This window comes from Scyliorhinus torazame, chromosome 6, assembly GCF_047496885.1.
Source record: "Scyliorhinus torazame isolate Kashiwa2021f chromosome 6, sScyTor2.1, whole genome shotgun sequence".
Lineage (NCBI taxonomy): Eukaryota > Metazoa > Chordata > Chondrichthyes > Carcharhiniformes > Scyliorhinidae > Scyliorhinus > Scyliorhinus torazame.
This window is the reverse complement of record NC_092712.1, coordinates 290097270-290115570: the sequence shown is the minus strand read 5'-3', so window position 1 is coordinate 290115570 and position 18301 is coordinate 290097270. Positions and strand designations below refer to the sequence as shown.

The window sequence follows — 18301 nt, the reverse complement described above, 5'->3', positions numbered from 1 at the left end:
TGAAATTACATTTTAAATTTCAGTGGTGTCTATTGCCTTATATCATTCTCTCACTCTGCTGGGTCATTCTGTGAGGTCATTGAAGGAGACAAACTGAAATGTGTTCTGGAGCAGATCCATTGTTAATAATTTAATGAGATAAGTCAGAGGAAACAGGTGGCATGGTGGCACAGTGGTCAGCACTTCTGCCTCACAGCGCCAGAGATCCAGGTTCAATTCTAGCCTTGGGTGACTGTGTGGAGTTTGCACCTTCTCCCCGTGTCTGCGTGGGTTTCCTCCGGATGCCCTGGTTTCCTCCCACAGTCCAAAGATGTGCAGGTTAGGTGGGATTGTGAAGATACGACGGGGGTGTGGGCCTGGATACGGTGCTCTTTCAGATCTGTCCAGACTTTATGGGTCAAAGGCCTCCTTTTGCACTGTCGGGATTCCAGAGTTAAAAGCCCATGAAATCTGCATCATATATATGCTGCTGACAAACACAGAGCAGGAAGGGAGAGAATCCTGCCTTGAAGCACTCACATGGAGGAAAAAGCGAGTTCAGTGCTGAGACTCTGTGTTCCCTCTGGTATTTTGTGAACGAGAAACTGGTTTAAAGAAAGAATATCAGGAGGTCCTCATTGTGGAGCATCATCAGACTGATGGCAGATGTTGATAGTTTAGTTCAAAACTGAGGATTGTCAGAAGTACCTATTCCGCATGGGAGGTTAAACTGAGGCCCTGTCTGTTTAGGAGATGTATAAGATCCTATGGCACTATTCAAAGAGGAACAAAATCTTCTTCTAGTTTCCTCGTCAACAATTATCCCTGTACGCAATTTAGCTGCTGAATGGCCAATAGTAACTGGGCTTCACTGGCTCGGAAGTGCTTTGGGGTATCCTGAAGATGTGAATCAAACTGTTTCCTTTTCGAGTACCTTATTCAATCCACAGACCTGCTTGTACCTGGCATCTCAATATAATAAAATGTCCCAAAACATTTCACGGGTCCATTTTCAGAGAAAATGTTGCACCAGGTAAAGGAGACATTGGGACAGGTGACTGAAAGCTTGGTCAAAGAGGTAAGTTTTAAGGTGTGGAAAGCAGAGAGGGATAGAAGCCAGGGCCTAAACAGCTGCAGGCAGGACCTCTAGTGTGTGAAGCAGGATTTTGAAGAATTGGAGGAATAGAGAATTCCTGGAGAGTTGTCGGGTTGGAGAAAGACAAGGCCATGAAGAGATTTGAAAATGCTGGATCAAGAGCCAATCTAGGAAAGTGAATATAGTGGTGATGAATGAATAGGATCAAGGTGTTTATTTATTGAATACAAATTTGATTAAATTCTTTTTGAGGAGGTGACTAAGTCTGTAGATGAGGGTAGTGCAGGTGATGTAGTCTACATGGATTTCAGTAAGGTCTCGCATGGGAGACTGATCAAGAAGGTAAGAGCCCATAGGATCCAGGGCAATTTTGCAAATTGAACCAAAATTGGCCTAGTCGCAGGAGGCAGAGTGTAATGGTTGAAGGTTGTTTTTGTGACTGGAAACCTGTGCCCAATGGTGTTACACAGGGATCAGTGCTGCGTCCCTTGTTGTTTGTAATGTACAGTAATGATCTGGGCATGAATGTGAGAAGTATGATCACTAAGTTTGCAGATTTCACAAAAATTGGTGGTGTGGTAAATAGTGAGGAGGAAAGCCTTAGATTACAGGACGATATAGATGGGCTGGTTAGCTGTGCATAACAGTGGCAAATGGAATTTGACCCTGAAAAGTGTGAGGGAAAGCATTTTGGGAGGAATTATGAGGCAAGGGAATAAACAATGAATGGTAGGACCCTAGGAAGTACAGAGGATCAGGGACCCCTTGGTGTGCATGTCTATAGATTCCTGAAGACAGCAGGACAGGTGTATAAGATGGTTATGAAGGCAAATGGAATACTTGCCCTTATCAGCCGAGTCATAGAATAGAGAAACAGGGATGTTATGATTGAGCTAGATAAAACGCTGGGTAGGCACAGCGGGAATAATGTATGCAGTTCTGATCACCACACTATAGGAAGGATATGATTCCAATAGAGAAGGTGCAGAGGAGATTCACCAGCATGTTGTCTGGGCTGGAGCGTTTCAATTATCAAGCGAGATTGGATAGACTGGAGTTGTTTTCCTTGGAGCAGAGAAGGCTGAGGGGGGACCTCATTGAGGTGTATAAAATTATGAGGGATGTAGAGAGGGTGGATATGAAGGGACTTTTCCTGTTAGGGGAGGGCCAATAATCAGGGGACCTAGATTTAAGGTAAGAGGCAGGAGGTTTAAAGGGGATTTTGTAAGGATCCTCCTGTTAATCCCCATCTGTCCCTTGTTTTCTTTTCATTTCTGTTATTCTGCTAGTTCAATTTCTGCACCTGGACAGTAATGACCTAGTTCTTTAAGATGGAATTCCCCTTTAATTTAAAAAAAAGGAACCTCCAGCTGGATGTGCTGTTTGGTCAGACATCAATGATGGTACATCTATTTTTTCCTAAACTTTAGAGTACCCAATTAATTTCTTTCCAATTAAAAGGCAATTTAGCGTGGCCAATCCACCTACCCTGCACATCTTTGGATTGTGGGGGCGAAACCCATGCAAACACGGGGAGAATGTGCAAACTCCACACTGACAGTGACCCAGAGCCGGGATCGAACCTGGAATCTCGGCGCCGTGAGGCAGCAGGGCTAACCCACTGGCCACTGTGCTGCCCAATGATGGTACATCTTGGTGGACTTGGCTGTCGGCCAATAGACTATTTCAAATTGCCAGGCCTTATCAATGGATCGTGTCAGGTTTTTCTCTGGAATGTTTCTTCCTCTGTGAGACTGTTTCCAGTTTTAGTTTCATTTTGAACTCTGAGCTGAAGGAGGCACTTGTGGGTTTCTCTCTCCCTGAAAGGTTAAATCTCTCTCAGACACCTGATTGGAGACTCCTGGGGCGTCATTCTCCGACCCCCCGCCGGGTCGGAGAATGGCCGTTGGCCGCCGTGAATCCCGCCCCCGCAGAAGTCTCCGCTCCCGGAGATTGGGCGGGGGCGCGAATCCGGCCGCGCCGGTTGGTGGGAACCCCCGCTGGATTCTCCGGCCCGGATGGGCCGAAGTCCCGCCCAGGAATTGCCTGTCCCGCCGACGTAAATCAAACCTGGTATTTACCGGCGGGACCAGGCGGCGTGGGCGGGCTCCGGGGTCCTGGGGGGGGGCGCGGGGTGATCTGACCCCGGGGGGTGCCCCCACAGTGGCCTGGCCCGCGATCGGGGCCCACCGATCCGCGGGCGGGCCTGTGCCGTGGGGGCACTCTTTCCCTTCCGCCTCCGCTACGGCCTCCACCATGGCGGAGGCGGAAGAGACTCTCCCCACTGTGCATGCGCGGGAAACTGACAGCGGCCGCTGACGCTCCCGCGCATGTGCTGGGAAACTGACAGCGGCCGCTGACGTCCCGCACATGCGCCGCATTTCCGCGCCAGCTGGCGGGGCAACAAACGCCATTTCCGCCAGCTGGCGGGGCGGAAATCCCTCCGGCGTCGGCCTAGCCCCTCAATGTTGGGGCTAGGCCGCCAAATATGCGGAGACTTCCGCACCTTTGGGCCGGCGCGATGCCCGTCTGATTGGCGCCGGCTTTGCCGCCAGTCGGCGGGCATCCCGCCGTTGGGGGAGAATTTCGCCCCTGGAAACCTAGTAAGAATAAAATGCAGGCTGAGAACTGGGTTTGAAGGGAGACAAGGAAGATCTTAAAGAACTCCAGAGAAGCCACCAGCTGAGGGCAGGGTTAGTTGTTTAAAAACCCTGTTAAACTCTTGTGTGGGGAACTCTGTTCTTATCTCCGATTAGCTGTTGGTCATTCTGCTGGAGTTGGAAAAATGGGAATCACAGTATGGATAGAGGAATGGTAACATGCTCATTATCCTATCCACTTGTCCTTCTGAGACCCATGGGCCCACAGTCTTGACCATTGACCAGGTCCCTCACAGCTGCACCCTGTTATGGTTTAACAGTGTGACAAAGAGGAAATAAACTAATAGGGTTGTCAGTGGTCACAGAGCACATCATGCTATATTGGAGCTCCATCATTTGTGACACAAAGCATTTGTGCAGAGCCAGTTTCTCTAGAAAACCTTACCAGTAGTCATTGATGATATGGTGAAAATAGTTAGCCCATTTTAGCACTCAAAAATGAAGGAGAGCATTGTCACCTGAATTGCTCATGCCCTTTTTGCCTTACATTTTAATCCATATAATGTCACACAGAAGAGAGGTAGAGAAAGGGGTGGGTCCAGATGCCCCGCACTTTTCTAACCAGGTTAGGGACCAGTCCTCTACCCTGCTGGCCACTGTAATCCCACCCTAAAGTAATGAAGAAGGTCTGGATTCAATAGTGTTTGCGGTGAGCGCAGCAGGAGACTATCCGCACTCATGAGTTTAGTGCAGGGAAAGGTTCACTGACCTGCTGCATTTTAGCAAAGGGAATAGTTTGGCTCATCAACACAGAGCTCCAAAGGAAGGAAGATATCTCCCTGCTGCAGCTAAGGAGCGGGACCTGGCACATAGCTCTGCTTCAACAGTGAGGCTTCTATGTGTAAGCTGCTCATGTGGGTGCACACAGAACAAATGTGAATGAGCATTGTGATGCACAGATGCAATGAAGAACAATGGGTGGGATTCTGCGGGAATCGGCGGGGCGGGCAACTCCGTCGGGAAGGAGTGGCGTGAACCACTCCGGAGTCGAGCCGCCCCAAAGGTACGGAATCCTCCGCACCTTCAGGGGCTAGGCCGGAGCCGGAGTGTTTTGCGCCGTGCCGGCCGGCGGGGAAGGGCTTGGCACCACGCCAACCGGCGCCGAAGGGCCTCCGCCGGCCGGCGCGAGTTTCCGCATGCGCGGGAGCACCAGCGTGTGCTGGCGTCATCCCGGCGCATGCGCAGGGGGTGATTTTCTCTGCGTCGGCCATGGGGGAGTACCACAGCAGCCGACGCGGAGGAATAGAATGCACCCATGGCACAGGCCCACCCGCGGATCGGTGGGCCCCGATCGCGGGCCCGGCCACCCTGGCGGCACCTCCAGGGGCCAGATCCCCCCACGCCCCCCCAAGGACCCCAGAGGCCGCCCGCGTCGCCAGGCCTCGCCGGTAAGTACCTGCTCTAATTTACGCCGGCGGGACCGGCAAAAAAACGGGCGGCCACTCGGCCCATCGCGGGCCAGAGAATCGCCGGGGGGGGGGGCGGGGTGCTGCTAGCGGCCGCTGACCGGCGCAGCGCGATTCCCGCCCCCGGCACCGGAGAATTCGGCAGCCGGCGGGGGCGGGTTTCACGCTGCCCCCCCCCCCCCGGCGATTCTCCGACCCGGCGGGGGGTTCAATGTCTTAATGCACTATATATCAGGCTAACATAAATTCCTTTTGTCATTGTAGTGGAACAGGGCGATGAATGCCATGGAGATTACTCAGTCTGGGAGTGGGTAGGCCTGGCTGAGACACATCCAACCCAAGAGACAGATGCCATGAGATCGCCAGGGTGCCTGAACAGCTGTCTGTTTGTGATGGCAAATCACCGGTAGCGGCTGATAAAAGCGGTGTTGAAATAATCTTGGCATGGTCATGATGCCATTTCACTGAGCTGAAGGGGACGTTGGCATGAGAGGGTTGCTCGATAAGGGCAGCAAGCATGCTTATGGCCTTGGCTTGCATTAGACCATGCTTTCATTTTGAGAGGGGCTATACTTAAATAACTAATTTGATGTCTTAAACAGGTACCAGCTCTGCTCCCTCATTCTCCTATGTCTGTACACCGTATAGGGTAATACCTCGTTGTCCGGTCTCGCCTCTTTTCTGTTGTGCGAGCAGTAGCATCTCCTTCCTGACCTTCGACCCTGCCTCTGGCTTTCGGCTACTCATGTGTTCTATGCATGGACGGCATGGAGGCACAGTGGTTAGTATTGTTGCCCCACAACACCAGGAACCTGGGTTCAATTCTGGCCTTGGGTGACTGTCTGTGTGGAGATTGCACTTTCTCCCTGTGTCCGCGTGGGTTTCCTCCGGATGCTCCGGTTTCCTCCCACAGTCTAAGGATGTGTAGACTAGGTGGATTAGCCATGCTAAAATTTCCCCTAAGTATCCGAAGGTTAGGTGGGGATACAGGGGCGTCATTCTCCGCCGGCGGGAGTCTCCGTTTTGCCGGCGCCCGGGAGTTTCCCGACGGCGTGGGGCTGCCCCACAATGGGAAACCCCATTGATCGGCCGGTGTTACGGAGACTCCCGCCGGCCGGTCGGGGCAGAAATGTGGCGGGGCGGGTAGGAGAATTTCGCCCTGGGATAGGGCAGCGGATTGGCCCTGGGTGGCCTTTCAAAGGGTCAGTGCAGACCTGATGGGCTGACTGGCCTCCTTCTATACTGTTGAGATTCTGGGCGCGATTCCCCACTCTCACGCCGAAGTGGTCGCGTCATCGTGAACGCCATCAAGGTTCACGACGGCGCGGAACGGCCCCGGTCCCGACCGATTCAGGCCCTGACAATGGGCCAGGATCGGGGCCGCGTCATCTACACGCACCAGGCCTTGAAGGCCGCGTAAAAGCGGCGCCCCATAGATGATGCGGCCGGTGCCGCATAACGGGCGTCATCCGCGCATGCGCCGGTTGGCTGGCTCCAACCCACGCATGCGTGGTTGCTGTCCTCTCTAAGTCCGCCCCGCAAGAAGATGGGGGACGGATCTTGCGGGGCCGCGGAAGGAAGGAGTTCCTCCTTGAGCGAGGACGGCCCGACGATCGGTGGGTACCGATTGTGGGCCACCCCACATTTCAGGTAAAGCCCGGTGCAGGATCCCCCCTCGCCCCTCCGCAGGCTGCCCCCCCAGCATTCACGCACCGCCCACGACTGCAGCGACCAGGTGTGGCCGGCGCCGGGGGGAACCCACCGTTTTGGCCTGGCCGCTCAGCCCATCGGGGCCTCAGAATAGCGGGGGTGCCGGAGAATCGCCATTTTCGGTGTCTCCGGCGATTCTCCGGCCTGCGGCCCGCGAAACTCGACCGGGCCGTTCCCGCCGCTTGGGAGAATCGCGGGAGGGCGTCGGACCGGCGTACCCGGAAATTTTGGCGGCCCAGGCGATTCTCCCAACCGGCGTGGGAGTGGAGAACCGCGCCCAGAATTTCCTCTATGTGCGAAGGTGTCATGTCCATATTCGATGTTATTTCTCACAAATTCTATGGGCCCTTGCCCAGCACAAAGTTCTTCCTGGCACTTTTGGTGCATGAGTCAGTAGGAGCAAGTGTAATTGCTCTGCGAGAGCAAAGACTCCCACATTCCTACTCTCTTGGGTTTAGGGAAGACAGTTGGAAATTGTTTTGTACCATTTCTGGGGCTGTGAATTAAATCTTTGAGCAAATGCAATCGGGAATTAAAAGCTCTCCAATGCATGATTTTTGGGCATTTCTGCTATTTTTGCCGCGATGGAGACACTCCACTGTGGCGAAAACGTGGGCCCAAGTGCCTTCCTCTTCCTTCTCTTGGCCCATTGATGTATTGGGTGATCAGCACCAGTCTCTAACCTAGCTAGCTTAACAGTTAGGAAGTAATCCCTTTACCAATATTCACTACAGTATAAGGTCTATAACAAACCGTTGTACCTGAAAATTATATATTTTTATTTCCTTGACCATTGAAAAAGGTTGATGATACAAGAATGTTTCAAGTAGTCGTGTTGTCAAGACGGCAGCAAGAAGCGCAGGAGCAGTTACAGAAAGTCCGATTATGTACTTTCTGTTTTGGTATGAGTTTTAATTGTATTTACCTAGCTTTGTCAATCAGAAAGTGTATTAATGAAGTAGTGTTATCCTGCATCGTTAAAATGAAATAATAGCAAAATGATTATAATTAGACAGGAAATTAAAGCATTGGATTTTTTTAAACAGTATTTCAACTTTAGACTTTAATGTTCCTTCACAGATCTGTGCCAACCAAAGGTCCAGTGTCGACACACCATCTCCCCATCTCCAATTCCAATTAGCATGGACATTGCTTTTGCTGTTGATGGCTCACGCAACCTGAGAATGGCGGACTTTGAAAGAGTAAAGGACTTCCTTAGCTCAGTGCTTGACATGTTTGTGATTTCAAGGAGCCCACGTGCCTTTGATAATCGTGCCAGGGTAGCCCTGGTGCAACATTCACCGCCAGGTTACCGACCCAGAACTGGCCAGAAGCCAGTCAACCTGGAGTTTGGGTTCTTGAACTATGGCAGCAAAAGCACAATGAAGAGCTACATTGAGAACTCGTTTAATAAGTTAGAAGGTTCCTCTTGGGCTGGCCACGCTATCGAATGGACCATGAATAATGTCTTCTTAAGTGCTCCGAACCCACGACGCCACAAGGTCATCTTTTTAATACTTGCAGGAGAAACGAGTGTCTTTGACATGGAGATGTTGAGGGCTGCATCATTACAAGCTAAGTGTAAAGGTTTTGCCATTTTTACACTCTTCCTCGGAAAGGATGCTGCCAGAACAGACCTGGAGGAGATTGTTAGTGTCCCATTTGATCAACACTTGATTCACTTGGGCCATCTACTGGAGCACGAAATGATATATGCCCAAAGGTTTGCACGAGCCTTTCTGAAAAGTCTCACACGTAAGTTATGCTTGCTTTAAAAAGAAAATATACATGAGAAATATGACAGCATGTATATTCTCTACTGCAGTTGTGGGCAATAAAAAAATCCATTATATTTCAAAGGCCCAAGTGCGGACACTTACACATTGAACAAATTATGGGTGGAGCAAACTTATCTTCCAGGACGACTCCCGCTCTTTAAAAAGATTAACAAGGGTCTACGACCTTCTTTTAAAGTGACATTGTTAGAACATAATTACTTCATTCTCTTCTGAAGAATATTGTTATGTTTTAAAGGGGGGGGGGGGGGGGTGTCAGGTGCCTATCACATGTCATAGAATAGAATCATAGAATTTACAGTGCTGAAGGGGGCCATTCGGCCCATCGAGTCTGCACCGGCCCTTGGAAAGAGCACCCTATGCAAGCCCACACCTCCACCCTATCCCTGTAACCCAGTAACTCCACTGAAGCTTTTTGGACACTAAGGGCAATTTATCATGGCCAATCCACCTAACCTGCACATCCTTGGACTGTGGGAGGAAACCGGAGCACCCGGAGGAAACCCACGCAGGCAAGGAGAGAACGTGCAGACTCCGCACAGACAGTGATCCAAGCTGGGAATCGAACCTGGGACCCTGGAGCTGTGAAGCAACTGTGCTAACCACTATGCTACCGTGCTGCCCTATGTGACAGGCCCATGTGATCTCACTCAGTTCAATCGTCACTTTCCTGAAATGGCAATTTTATTTTTTGATAATCTGCTCATCCTTAAAAAGACCATTGGATCCAAATATATTGGAGTTATGGGGAGTAATTAAAGTTAGTCAAGTGCTGACTTCGAGCAATCTTCAGGCGGAGCAGACTCGATGGGCCGAATGGCCAAATTCTGCTCCTATATGTTACGGTCTTCAGTGAACTGTCTGTGTGGAGTCTGCACGTTCTCCCCCTGTGTGCGTGGGTTTCCTCCGGGTGCTCCAGTTTCCTCCCACAGTCCAAAGATGTGCAGGTTAGGTGGATTGGCCATGCTAAATTGCCCTTAGTGGCCAAAATTGCCCTTAGTGTTGGGTGAGGTTACTGGGTTATGGGGATAGGGTGGAGGTGTGGGCTTAGGTAGGGTGCTCTTTCAAAGAACCGGTGCAGACTCGATGGGCCAAATGGCCTCCTTCTGCACTGTAAATTCTATGATTCTATGAAATGAAAATGAAAATCGCTTATTGTCACAAGTAAGTATAGTATAGGAACATAGTCCCTCAGGCCTGTTCATTCAATGAGATAAATGCTTACCCGTGGCCTTACTCCTAAATTAGATGTGTAAAGCTTCAAACACTCAAGAAGCTTGACCACCGTCCAGGACAAAGCAATCCTCTTGTTTGGCAGCCCATCCTCCACCTTCAGAATCAACTCTTGGCACCACTTCACACCATGGCTCCAGTGTGTGCCATCTACCAGATGTACTGCAGCAATTTGCCAAGGCTTCTTCGATTGAACCTTCCAAACCTGCAACTTTACCACCGCGAAGGGCAAGGGCAGCAGGCACTTGGGAACACCACCACCACATGTTCCCTTGCAAGCCACACACCAAGCCACAAGCCAGTGGGCCTGGGTATGGCGCTCTTTGAGAGGGTCAGTGCAGATAAGACGGGCCAAATGGCTTCCTCTGAACTGTAGGAATTCTATGGTTACTCCAGCTGTGGTATAACCAGTGCTTTGTAAAGTTGTAGCAGAACTTCCACCTTTTTGTATTCTCATTGCCTAGATACGAAGCCATTATTGCTATATTATTATTCGATTAAGCATTTTGATTATTTTCTGTATATGTCCATGCCATTAAGTTATCGATATACATGGACCCCCAATGGGGAGGAGAAGAGGAAGGCCCCTGGTTACTTTGTGCAGAATCACTGTAATTGTGTCCACAGACTATACCTCTGGCCAAGATCTGTCGTGGAAAAATTGATGTATTTACAACCTCACTATCTCCTTATGCAAATGGCACTTTGCCATTGAAGAATAAGAACAGGAAGTGATCATTTAGCCCTTCAAGCCTGTTCAATTAAATCATGGGTGATTTGCTTTCTAACGCCATTTACCTCTGAAAAGCTCAATAACTAACAGAAATCAATCTCAGTTGTGAAGGTTTCGACTGACGTCAAGCCTTTGCGGGATCATTCTAGATTTTCATAACCTTTTTGTGAAGAAGTGTTTCTTGACATCATCTTTATACAGTCTAGCTGTAATTTTAAGGTTAACCCCTTTGTTCTGGGCTCCTCCATCAGAGGATATAGGCCGGAATTTTCTGGCCACTGTTCCTGCTGGCACTGCACCACCGCCTGGAAGTGGCTTCAATGGGAAATCCCATTGACAAGCAGTGGGAGTAGAGAATCCCGCCGCCAGCGAATGGCATACTGCTGAGAAACACATGGCTGGGGATTGGAGAATCCAACCCATAGTCTCTTGCTATCTAGAATATTGAATCCTTTAATTGTCCTAAAATATCTCAATTAGATCATCCCTTAATATTCAATGCTGAACTGACTACATTCAGTCCAAGCTTCCGATGATGCAGATGACACTGCACTCCTGTTGGCTGTGCCACTATTCTGTGGAATAAATCACCCTCCTACTGCATCCTCCTACTACATGGGCAGCTCAGTAGCACAGTGTTTACCACTGTTGCTTCACAGTGCCAGGGACCTGGGTTCGATTCCCGGCTTGGGCCATTGTCTGTGGAGTCTGCACGTTCTCTCTCTGTCTGTGTGGGTTTCCTCCGGGCGCTGTGGTTTGTTAGGTGAATTGGACATTCTGAATTCTCCCTCAGTGTACCCGAACAGGCGACGGAGTGTGGCGACTAGGGTATTTTCACAGCAACTTCAACGCAGTGTTAATGTAAGCCTACTTGTGACACTAATAAAAATTATTATTATATTATTATATTGCACTGCTGCTTTGAGTGCCTTTGAAAGTCTGTTATTCTGAGGTATGCGCAGGTGTGCCTAAAAGATCTTGTATAAATACTCAGGAAGAATGTTTCCAAAACTTCATGGAGTCGCTTTGTTTTACTGTCGGTGACACTAGAAAACCAAAAAGAAATTAGTGTGTGAGATTTAGTGAGCCCAAAAAAATGATTACGACTTGTTTCTGATGCACGCAGAAATAGTGTTTTAATAACAATTTACTTCTTACAGTCAGAATCAACAGGTACCCATCTCCAGTTTTACAGAGGGAATGCCGAACAGCTGCAATCGGACCGTCTACGCTGGAAATAGAGCCTCAACCTCCAGAAGGAATGTATGTTTTCAAAGACAATGCCTTTTTGGACACACCCAATTTATGTTTTCAATATATATTTTGTTGATTCGCATGTAGATGTCTTTAACCTGTGCTTGTTTACAGAGCATCGGAAATCAAAGAATTTGAAGAGGAGGAAGAATTTGAGGAGGAGGAGGAGGAAGAGGAGGAGGAAAATGTCACAGGGGAAACAAACCCTGATAGTACAACAGATATGAATCATGGTAGGCCCGATGCGACAATTCGGTAGAGTATTGCGATCCCGGACCAGACCTCAACATTTGCTAGGATACCAGTCAAAATCTCCAATATTTTATTTAATTTGTATTACTGAGCTGGGTGATGCAGTGGTTCGCACTACTGCCTCACGGCGCCGAGGATCCAGGTTTGATCCCAGCCCCGGGTAACTGTCCGTGTGGAGTTTGCACATTCTCCCCGTGTCTGCATGGGTCTCATCCCCACAACCCAAAGATGTGCAGGATGGATGGATTGGCCACACATAAATTGCCCCTTAATTGGAAAAAAGTTAAAATAAAATAATTTGTAAGACTGTGAGAAAGGATACTTCACCCCAGGAGTGATTCCATGCACAATTATATTAAAACAAACGTTATTACTAACTTATTAGGATTAAATGAACTTTTAATGAACCTTAACAATAAAATTAATCACTTTAACTCCTAACTGCTATATTTTTATCTCCAATAAAGCAAAACTCAGGTCAAAACCCACTTTTAACTCGAGGTGGCAAACACCCTGGGCGAAATTCTCCGTTATCGGCGCAAAGTCCGCCGATCGGCGCAAAAAACGGCGCAAATCCGACTTGCGTCACGTCGGAAAAATGGGTCGAAGGTCTCCGGCCCGAAATGGGCTAGCAGCGACGTAACGGGATCCGCGCTTGCGCACGTGGTTCACGCCGTGCCGCGTCATACGCGCTGCACGGCGTGACGGCTCATAAGGCCGCGCTGCTCCCCCCCACCCGACCGGAACACCCGACCGGAACACCAGACTGGATGGCTGGCCGTCGCTCAGCCCCGAGGTTCGAGTCACGCGATGTGGAGGCGCTCCTGGACAGAGTGGAGCAGAGGAGGGACGCCCTGTATCCCAGGCACGGCCGCAGAGTTGCCCCCCGCCACAGCCGGCGTCTGTGGAGGGAAGTGGCAGAGGCCGTCACCGCTGCGGCCCTGACACCACGGACAGGCACCCAGTGCCACAAGAAGGTGAACGACCTCGTCAGAGCAGGCAGGGTGAGCCTCCCCATATCCCCCCTCCCCCATATCCCCCCTCCCCCATATCCTCCCCTCCCCTATATCCCCCATAACCCCCTCCCCCATATCCCCCCTCCCCCATATCACCCATATCCCCAAGTGAATCCAGCCCTAACCTTAACCTCTGCAATGCACGCGCAACCGATGGCGTGCATTCATATACCTGCCTAACAGAGTTGCCTTTTACCCCTGCCACAACCAACCCCCCCCCCCCCCCCCCCCCAACAGGAGAAGCGCGCACACAACAATAGGGAGCATGTGAGGACTGGAGGAGGCCCCGCTGATGAGAGGCCACTGACCGAACACGAGTAAAGGGCCCTGGAACTGGCTGGCGGACCTGACGACCGGGAGGTTGCTGATGCAGAGGCCGGGGCGTACTAGCAAGTGAGCCACCGACAGCCCGTCCCCATATCCCCCCTCCCCTATATCCCCCTCCCCCATATCACCTGATCACTGCCTGCGTGTCTAACCATGCATGCTTCATTGTGTATCGCAGGACCAAACGTCCAGGCACCCATCCCCGCAGATGCAGACCGCCCGCAGGATGCCCCTCGGAGGCCACGGGAGACGGAGAGACCCGGACCCTCCAGCATGCGACGCCCGCAGGATGCCCCTCGGAGGCCACGGGAGACAGAGAGACCCGCACCCTCCAGCATGCGACGCCCGCAGGATGCCCCTCGGAGGCCACGGGAGACAGAGAGACCCGGACCCTCCAGCATGCGACGCCCGCAGGATGCCCCTCGCACACCATGGGAGACGGAGAGACCTGGAGCAACAGGGAGACGACACCCCCGTCACGTGCGGGAGCGACCACCCAGCGACGAGGGGGGCAGCCACAGGCCCCCGTCACATCCGAGCCAGGACACCACTACCCAGGACACCACTACCCAGGACACCACTACCCAGGACACCCCTACCCAGGACACCCCTACCCGGGACAGCGTTACCCAGGAAGACGAAATACCGGACAGTGACTCAGAGTGGATGGGTGGAGACGAACCCCCACCCCAAAGTGCCATGGACTCGGAGTGGGACGAAGAGCACGACACAACGCCACTGCTGTCACCAACACCCTCCACCATCGCAGAAACACTCACCTCGGTTGAGCACTTTAGTGATGAGGCGTCTGGTACACTCACTGGTGCGCACAACACAGCCGTCCCGGTACAGCAGGTGGAGGTAGGAGCAGCAGAGGGGCCGGGCGGTCGGAGGGCAGCCCAGCCCAAGCGAACATCTGCCGCCCAGATGGATCCCGGGTGCCTGGAGTTACCACACCCACACATAGATCCGATGCAACCACCGACCCGGAGACGAGCGAAGAGGGTGACGGCCGGCTTGCGGCGGCTGCAGTCGCAGGTGGAGGAGTCCACCCACATCCAGGAGCTGGAAGTGGTGCCGGCCATACGTGCCACCCAGGCCGACACCGCACGGGTGGCGTCCGCGGTGGAGGCAATGGGTGCGACGGTGTCAGACATGGGGAACGGTTTGCGAGGCCTGGGGCTTTCCATGCAGGCGGCGTCTGTGGCCCAGGACATGGCTGCCCTCTCACAGGAGGCCATGAGCCAGCGCCAGCGGCAGATGGCAGAGGCGCTCAACGCCATAGCCCAGTCTCAGCAGGCCATGGCCCAGTCTCAGCAGGCCATGGCCCAGTCTCAGCAGGCCATGGCCCAGTCTCAGCAGGCCATCACTGAGGGCATCGGCGCCAGTGGCCATGTGCGAGCTGGCGTTGCACTGTCACAGACAGGGTTTGCCAACCCCCTGGGCTCCATGGCTGCAAACCTGCAGACCCCTGTCGATACCAGCACGGGCCTCCAGGACTGGCAGCGCCAGATGTCGGGGGGGCGTCGGATGGCCAGTCCGTTCACATCCCCCACCCATGTAGAGACCTGGGGGCCATTGGGCACCCCGAGGGAGGAGGAGGTGGTGTGGTCCATCCCGGCTCCCCCTGTAGGGGAGGTCCCGGAACACCGCGACACCTCGGACTCCCCCCCTTCCGTCCCAGGTGCATCGGGTGGGCAACGGGCAGGACAGGCTGGCAGCTCGCCATCCCAGTCGCCCGGGCCGCAGCCTGGCCCATCTCGGCCAGGACGCCCCAGGAAACGGCCGCCAAAGGGATCCAGTGTCAGAGGGCAGGAATCACAGGAGTCCACCTCCAGTTCTCCTGTACCGTCTGGGGAACCACGTAGACGTAGTCAAAGGGCCCGTAAGGCAAAACAATTAGACACTGAGTAAGTTGGCACGGGTGCAGGGCACAGATGAGTTTTAGGGGCTAGGGCACGTGCATGAACTCCTTTGGTTATTCAAGTCAATGTTACACCTACAGAAGCTGCCTTTGTGCTCTGTCCAAAGCGTGCGGGGGTGTCATGTACGTTGAGCGCAAGTGTGTGTGTGAGGGGTGGTCTTACCTCAGCCCCAGGTGAGTCTGCCCCGTTCCCCAAGGGCCGCCATCAACATCCCCTCGGGCAGAGGACGGGACCGTGCGCTGCAGTGTCACAGCCGCATGCAGGGATGGTCCGGGTGGATGGTGGTACTGTGGCCATGGGTCAGACGTAGTCCAACGATGTGGAGCCAGGAGCTCACCGCAGGGCGGGTTGTCATCATCCTCCATGGCCTGCAATAGACACGTGTCCACCCGCAACTGTGTGAGCCCGGCCCATTGTGCCGCAGGTGGATCGGCAAGGGGGGGGGGTTGTGTGCATGCGGGTGGGGTGGGTGGGGTTGGGGTGGAGGGTGAGGGTGCTGGGTGGGTGGATGGGTGGGGGGTGTGGGTGGTCGGCTGTTGCCATGGTGTGCGGTCTGTGGCCATACTACCCGATTCCCACGCCCATCTAGTCAGTGAAGCGGGCGGCTATCAGTCTGTCCCGTGCCCGCTGGGCCAGCCGGTAACGGTGGACAGCCACCCGCCTGTGTCTACCCCGTCTGCCCTGACCATTACCCCCATCCCCCTCATCTGGGGAGGACTGCGCCTCTTCCTGCTGCTCCTCCACTCCACCCTCCTCTGCCTGCGGCACATCGCCCCTCTGCTGGGCTATGTTGTGCAGGACGCAGCACACCACAATGATGCGGCCGACCCTATCTGACCGATACTGGAGGGCGCCCCCAGAGAGGTCCAGGCACCTGAAACGCATCTCCAGCACACCAAAGCACCTCTCTATCACTTTCCTTGTCGCTACATGGGCATCATTGTAGCGGTTCTCCGCCTCATTGCGTGGCCTCCGTAAAGGCGTCATCAGCCACGATCGCAATGGGTAGCCCCTGTCGCCCAGCAACCAGCCCCTCAGCCGGGGATGGCGTCCCTCGTACATGCCGGGGATGGATGACCGCGACAACACGTATGAGTCGTGTACACTGCCTGGGTAACGGGCGCAGACGGGCAGGATCATCATGCGGTGGTCGCAGACCACCTGTATGTTCATCGAATAGGTCCCCTTCCTATTGGTGAACACGGCCCTGTTATCTGCAGGTGGCCGCACGGCGACGTGCATCCCATCAATCGCGCCCTGGACCATGGGGAACCCGGCCACAGCAGAGAAGCCCATGGCCCGGGCATCTTGGCTGGCCCGGTCCACAGGGAAGCGGATATAGCGGTGCGCCATGGCATATAGGGCATCTGTCACTGCCCGGATGCACCGATGCACCGATGTCTGCGATATGCCGGACAGGTCCCCACTCGGTGCCTGGAATGGCCACCGTAACCTTGACGGACACGGGGAGAGGGTGTCCCCCACCAGTGCCACGCGGTGACAGGTGTGCCAGCAGGTGGCAGATGTGTGCCACGGTTTCCCGCCTCATCCGGAGTCTCCTCCTGCATTCCCGGTCCGTGTGGTCCTGGTATGACTGCCGGGGTCGGTACACACGGGGCGCCCTCGGGTGCCTCCGTTGCCGTGGGGCCGCGATGTCCTCCTCCCCCTCTTCGTCCTGTCGGTCAAGTGTCCCTCCAGATTGGGCGGCTGCCGCCTGTCCCTCTGCGGCAGCCTGCGCCGCCTCTCTGGCACGCTCCTCCTCCTCCTCCTCCTCATCCAGGGCAACATAGACATTAGCGGCTGCCGCCACGGCGGCCAACATCGCTGGATGATCAGAAAACATGACGGCCTGGTGGAGGGGAGGGGAACGACGACATGTCATCATTGCCCATATCCCCTCCTCCCCCCAGCCAGGTGGCATGGACCGCATGGGTCCAACTGTTGGAGGCTGGCACCTGGCCAGGTGGACCAACTCACTTGCCCTCGCATCCCTCTCCCCGGCACGGACCCCCTATCCCCCTCCCCGGCACGGACCCCAACCTCCTCCCCGGCACGGACCCCCCATCCCCCTCCCCGGCACGGACCCCAACCTCCTCCCCGGCACGGACCCCCCATCCCCCTCCCCGGCACGGACCCCCCCCAACCTCCTCCCCGGCACGGACCCCCCCAACCTCCTCCCCGGCACGGACCCCCCCAACCTCCTCCCCGGCACGGACCCCAACCTCCTCCCCGGCACGGACCCCCCATCCCCTTCCCCGGCACGGACCCCCCCAACCTCGTCCCCTGCACGGACCCCCCATCCCCCTCCCCGGCACGGACCCCCCCAACCTCCTCCCCGGCACGGACCCCCCCAACCTCCTCGCCGGCACGGACCCCAACCTCCTCCCCGGCACGGACCCGCCATCCCCCTCCCCGGCACGGACCCCCCTCCCGGCACTCCCCCAGAGCCCAGCCCACTCTAACCCCCCCCCCCCCCCCCCCCCCCGCCGCACACACACACACATCACACATTCAGACTGCGGCCACGCCATCGCCTGCCCAGAGCCAACCCCCCAGGCCGTCACTCACCTCCACGCTGGTCGGCGCGACCCTGGAGCACAGGGTCACGCCGATGAAAAGGAGGTTTGATTTACGTCGACGTGAACGGTCATCACGTCGACGGGACTTCGGCCCATCCGGAAGGGAGAATATCGGCAGGCCGAAAATCGGCTGCCTTGCGCAGTGTAGAGGGTGCCATCTCCGCTACTCCACTACTGGGCCGATATCTGGGGTTTGAATATCTGTGTGTGTCTCTCTCCAGCTGGCACTGAAACTTCAGAGGCCAGGGGATGTCGCGCTGGGACACTTCCACTGAAGAGAGCACTGATTCAAGCCTGCCGTTTATTCCTAACCGACAGCCTGAGACTTATATCAC

The 18301-nt window shown here is 54.2% G+C and overlaps 1 protein-coding gene across 1 annotated transcript in view; it reads left to right on the top strand.

Moving 5' to 3' along the window:
• Nucleotides 1-18301, top strand: part of LOC140425489 (collagen alpha-6(VI) chain-like) — a 198060-nt gene that overhangs the window by 167033 nt on the left and 12726 nt on the right. Inside the window, exons 36-39 of the mRNA XM_072509810.1 lie at nucleotides 7654-7753; nucleotides 7932-8606; nucleotides 11774-11876; nucleotides 11982-12100. Of these exons, the coding sequence (XP_072365911.1) occupies nucleotides 7654-7753; nucleotides 7932-8606; nucleotides 11774-11876; nucleotides 11982-12100 (997 nt within the window). The remainder of the gene's footprint in view (nucleotides 1-7653; nucleotides 7754-7931; nucleotides 8607-11773; nucleotides 11877-11981; nucleotides 12101-18301) is intronic.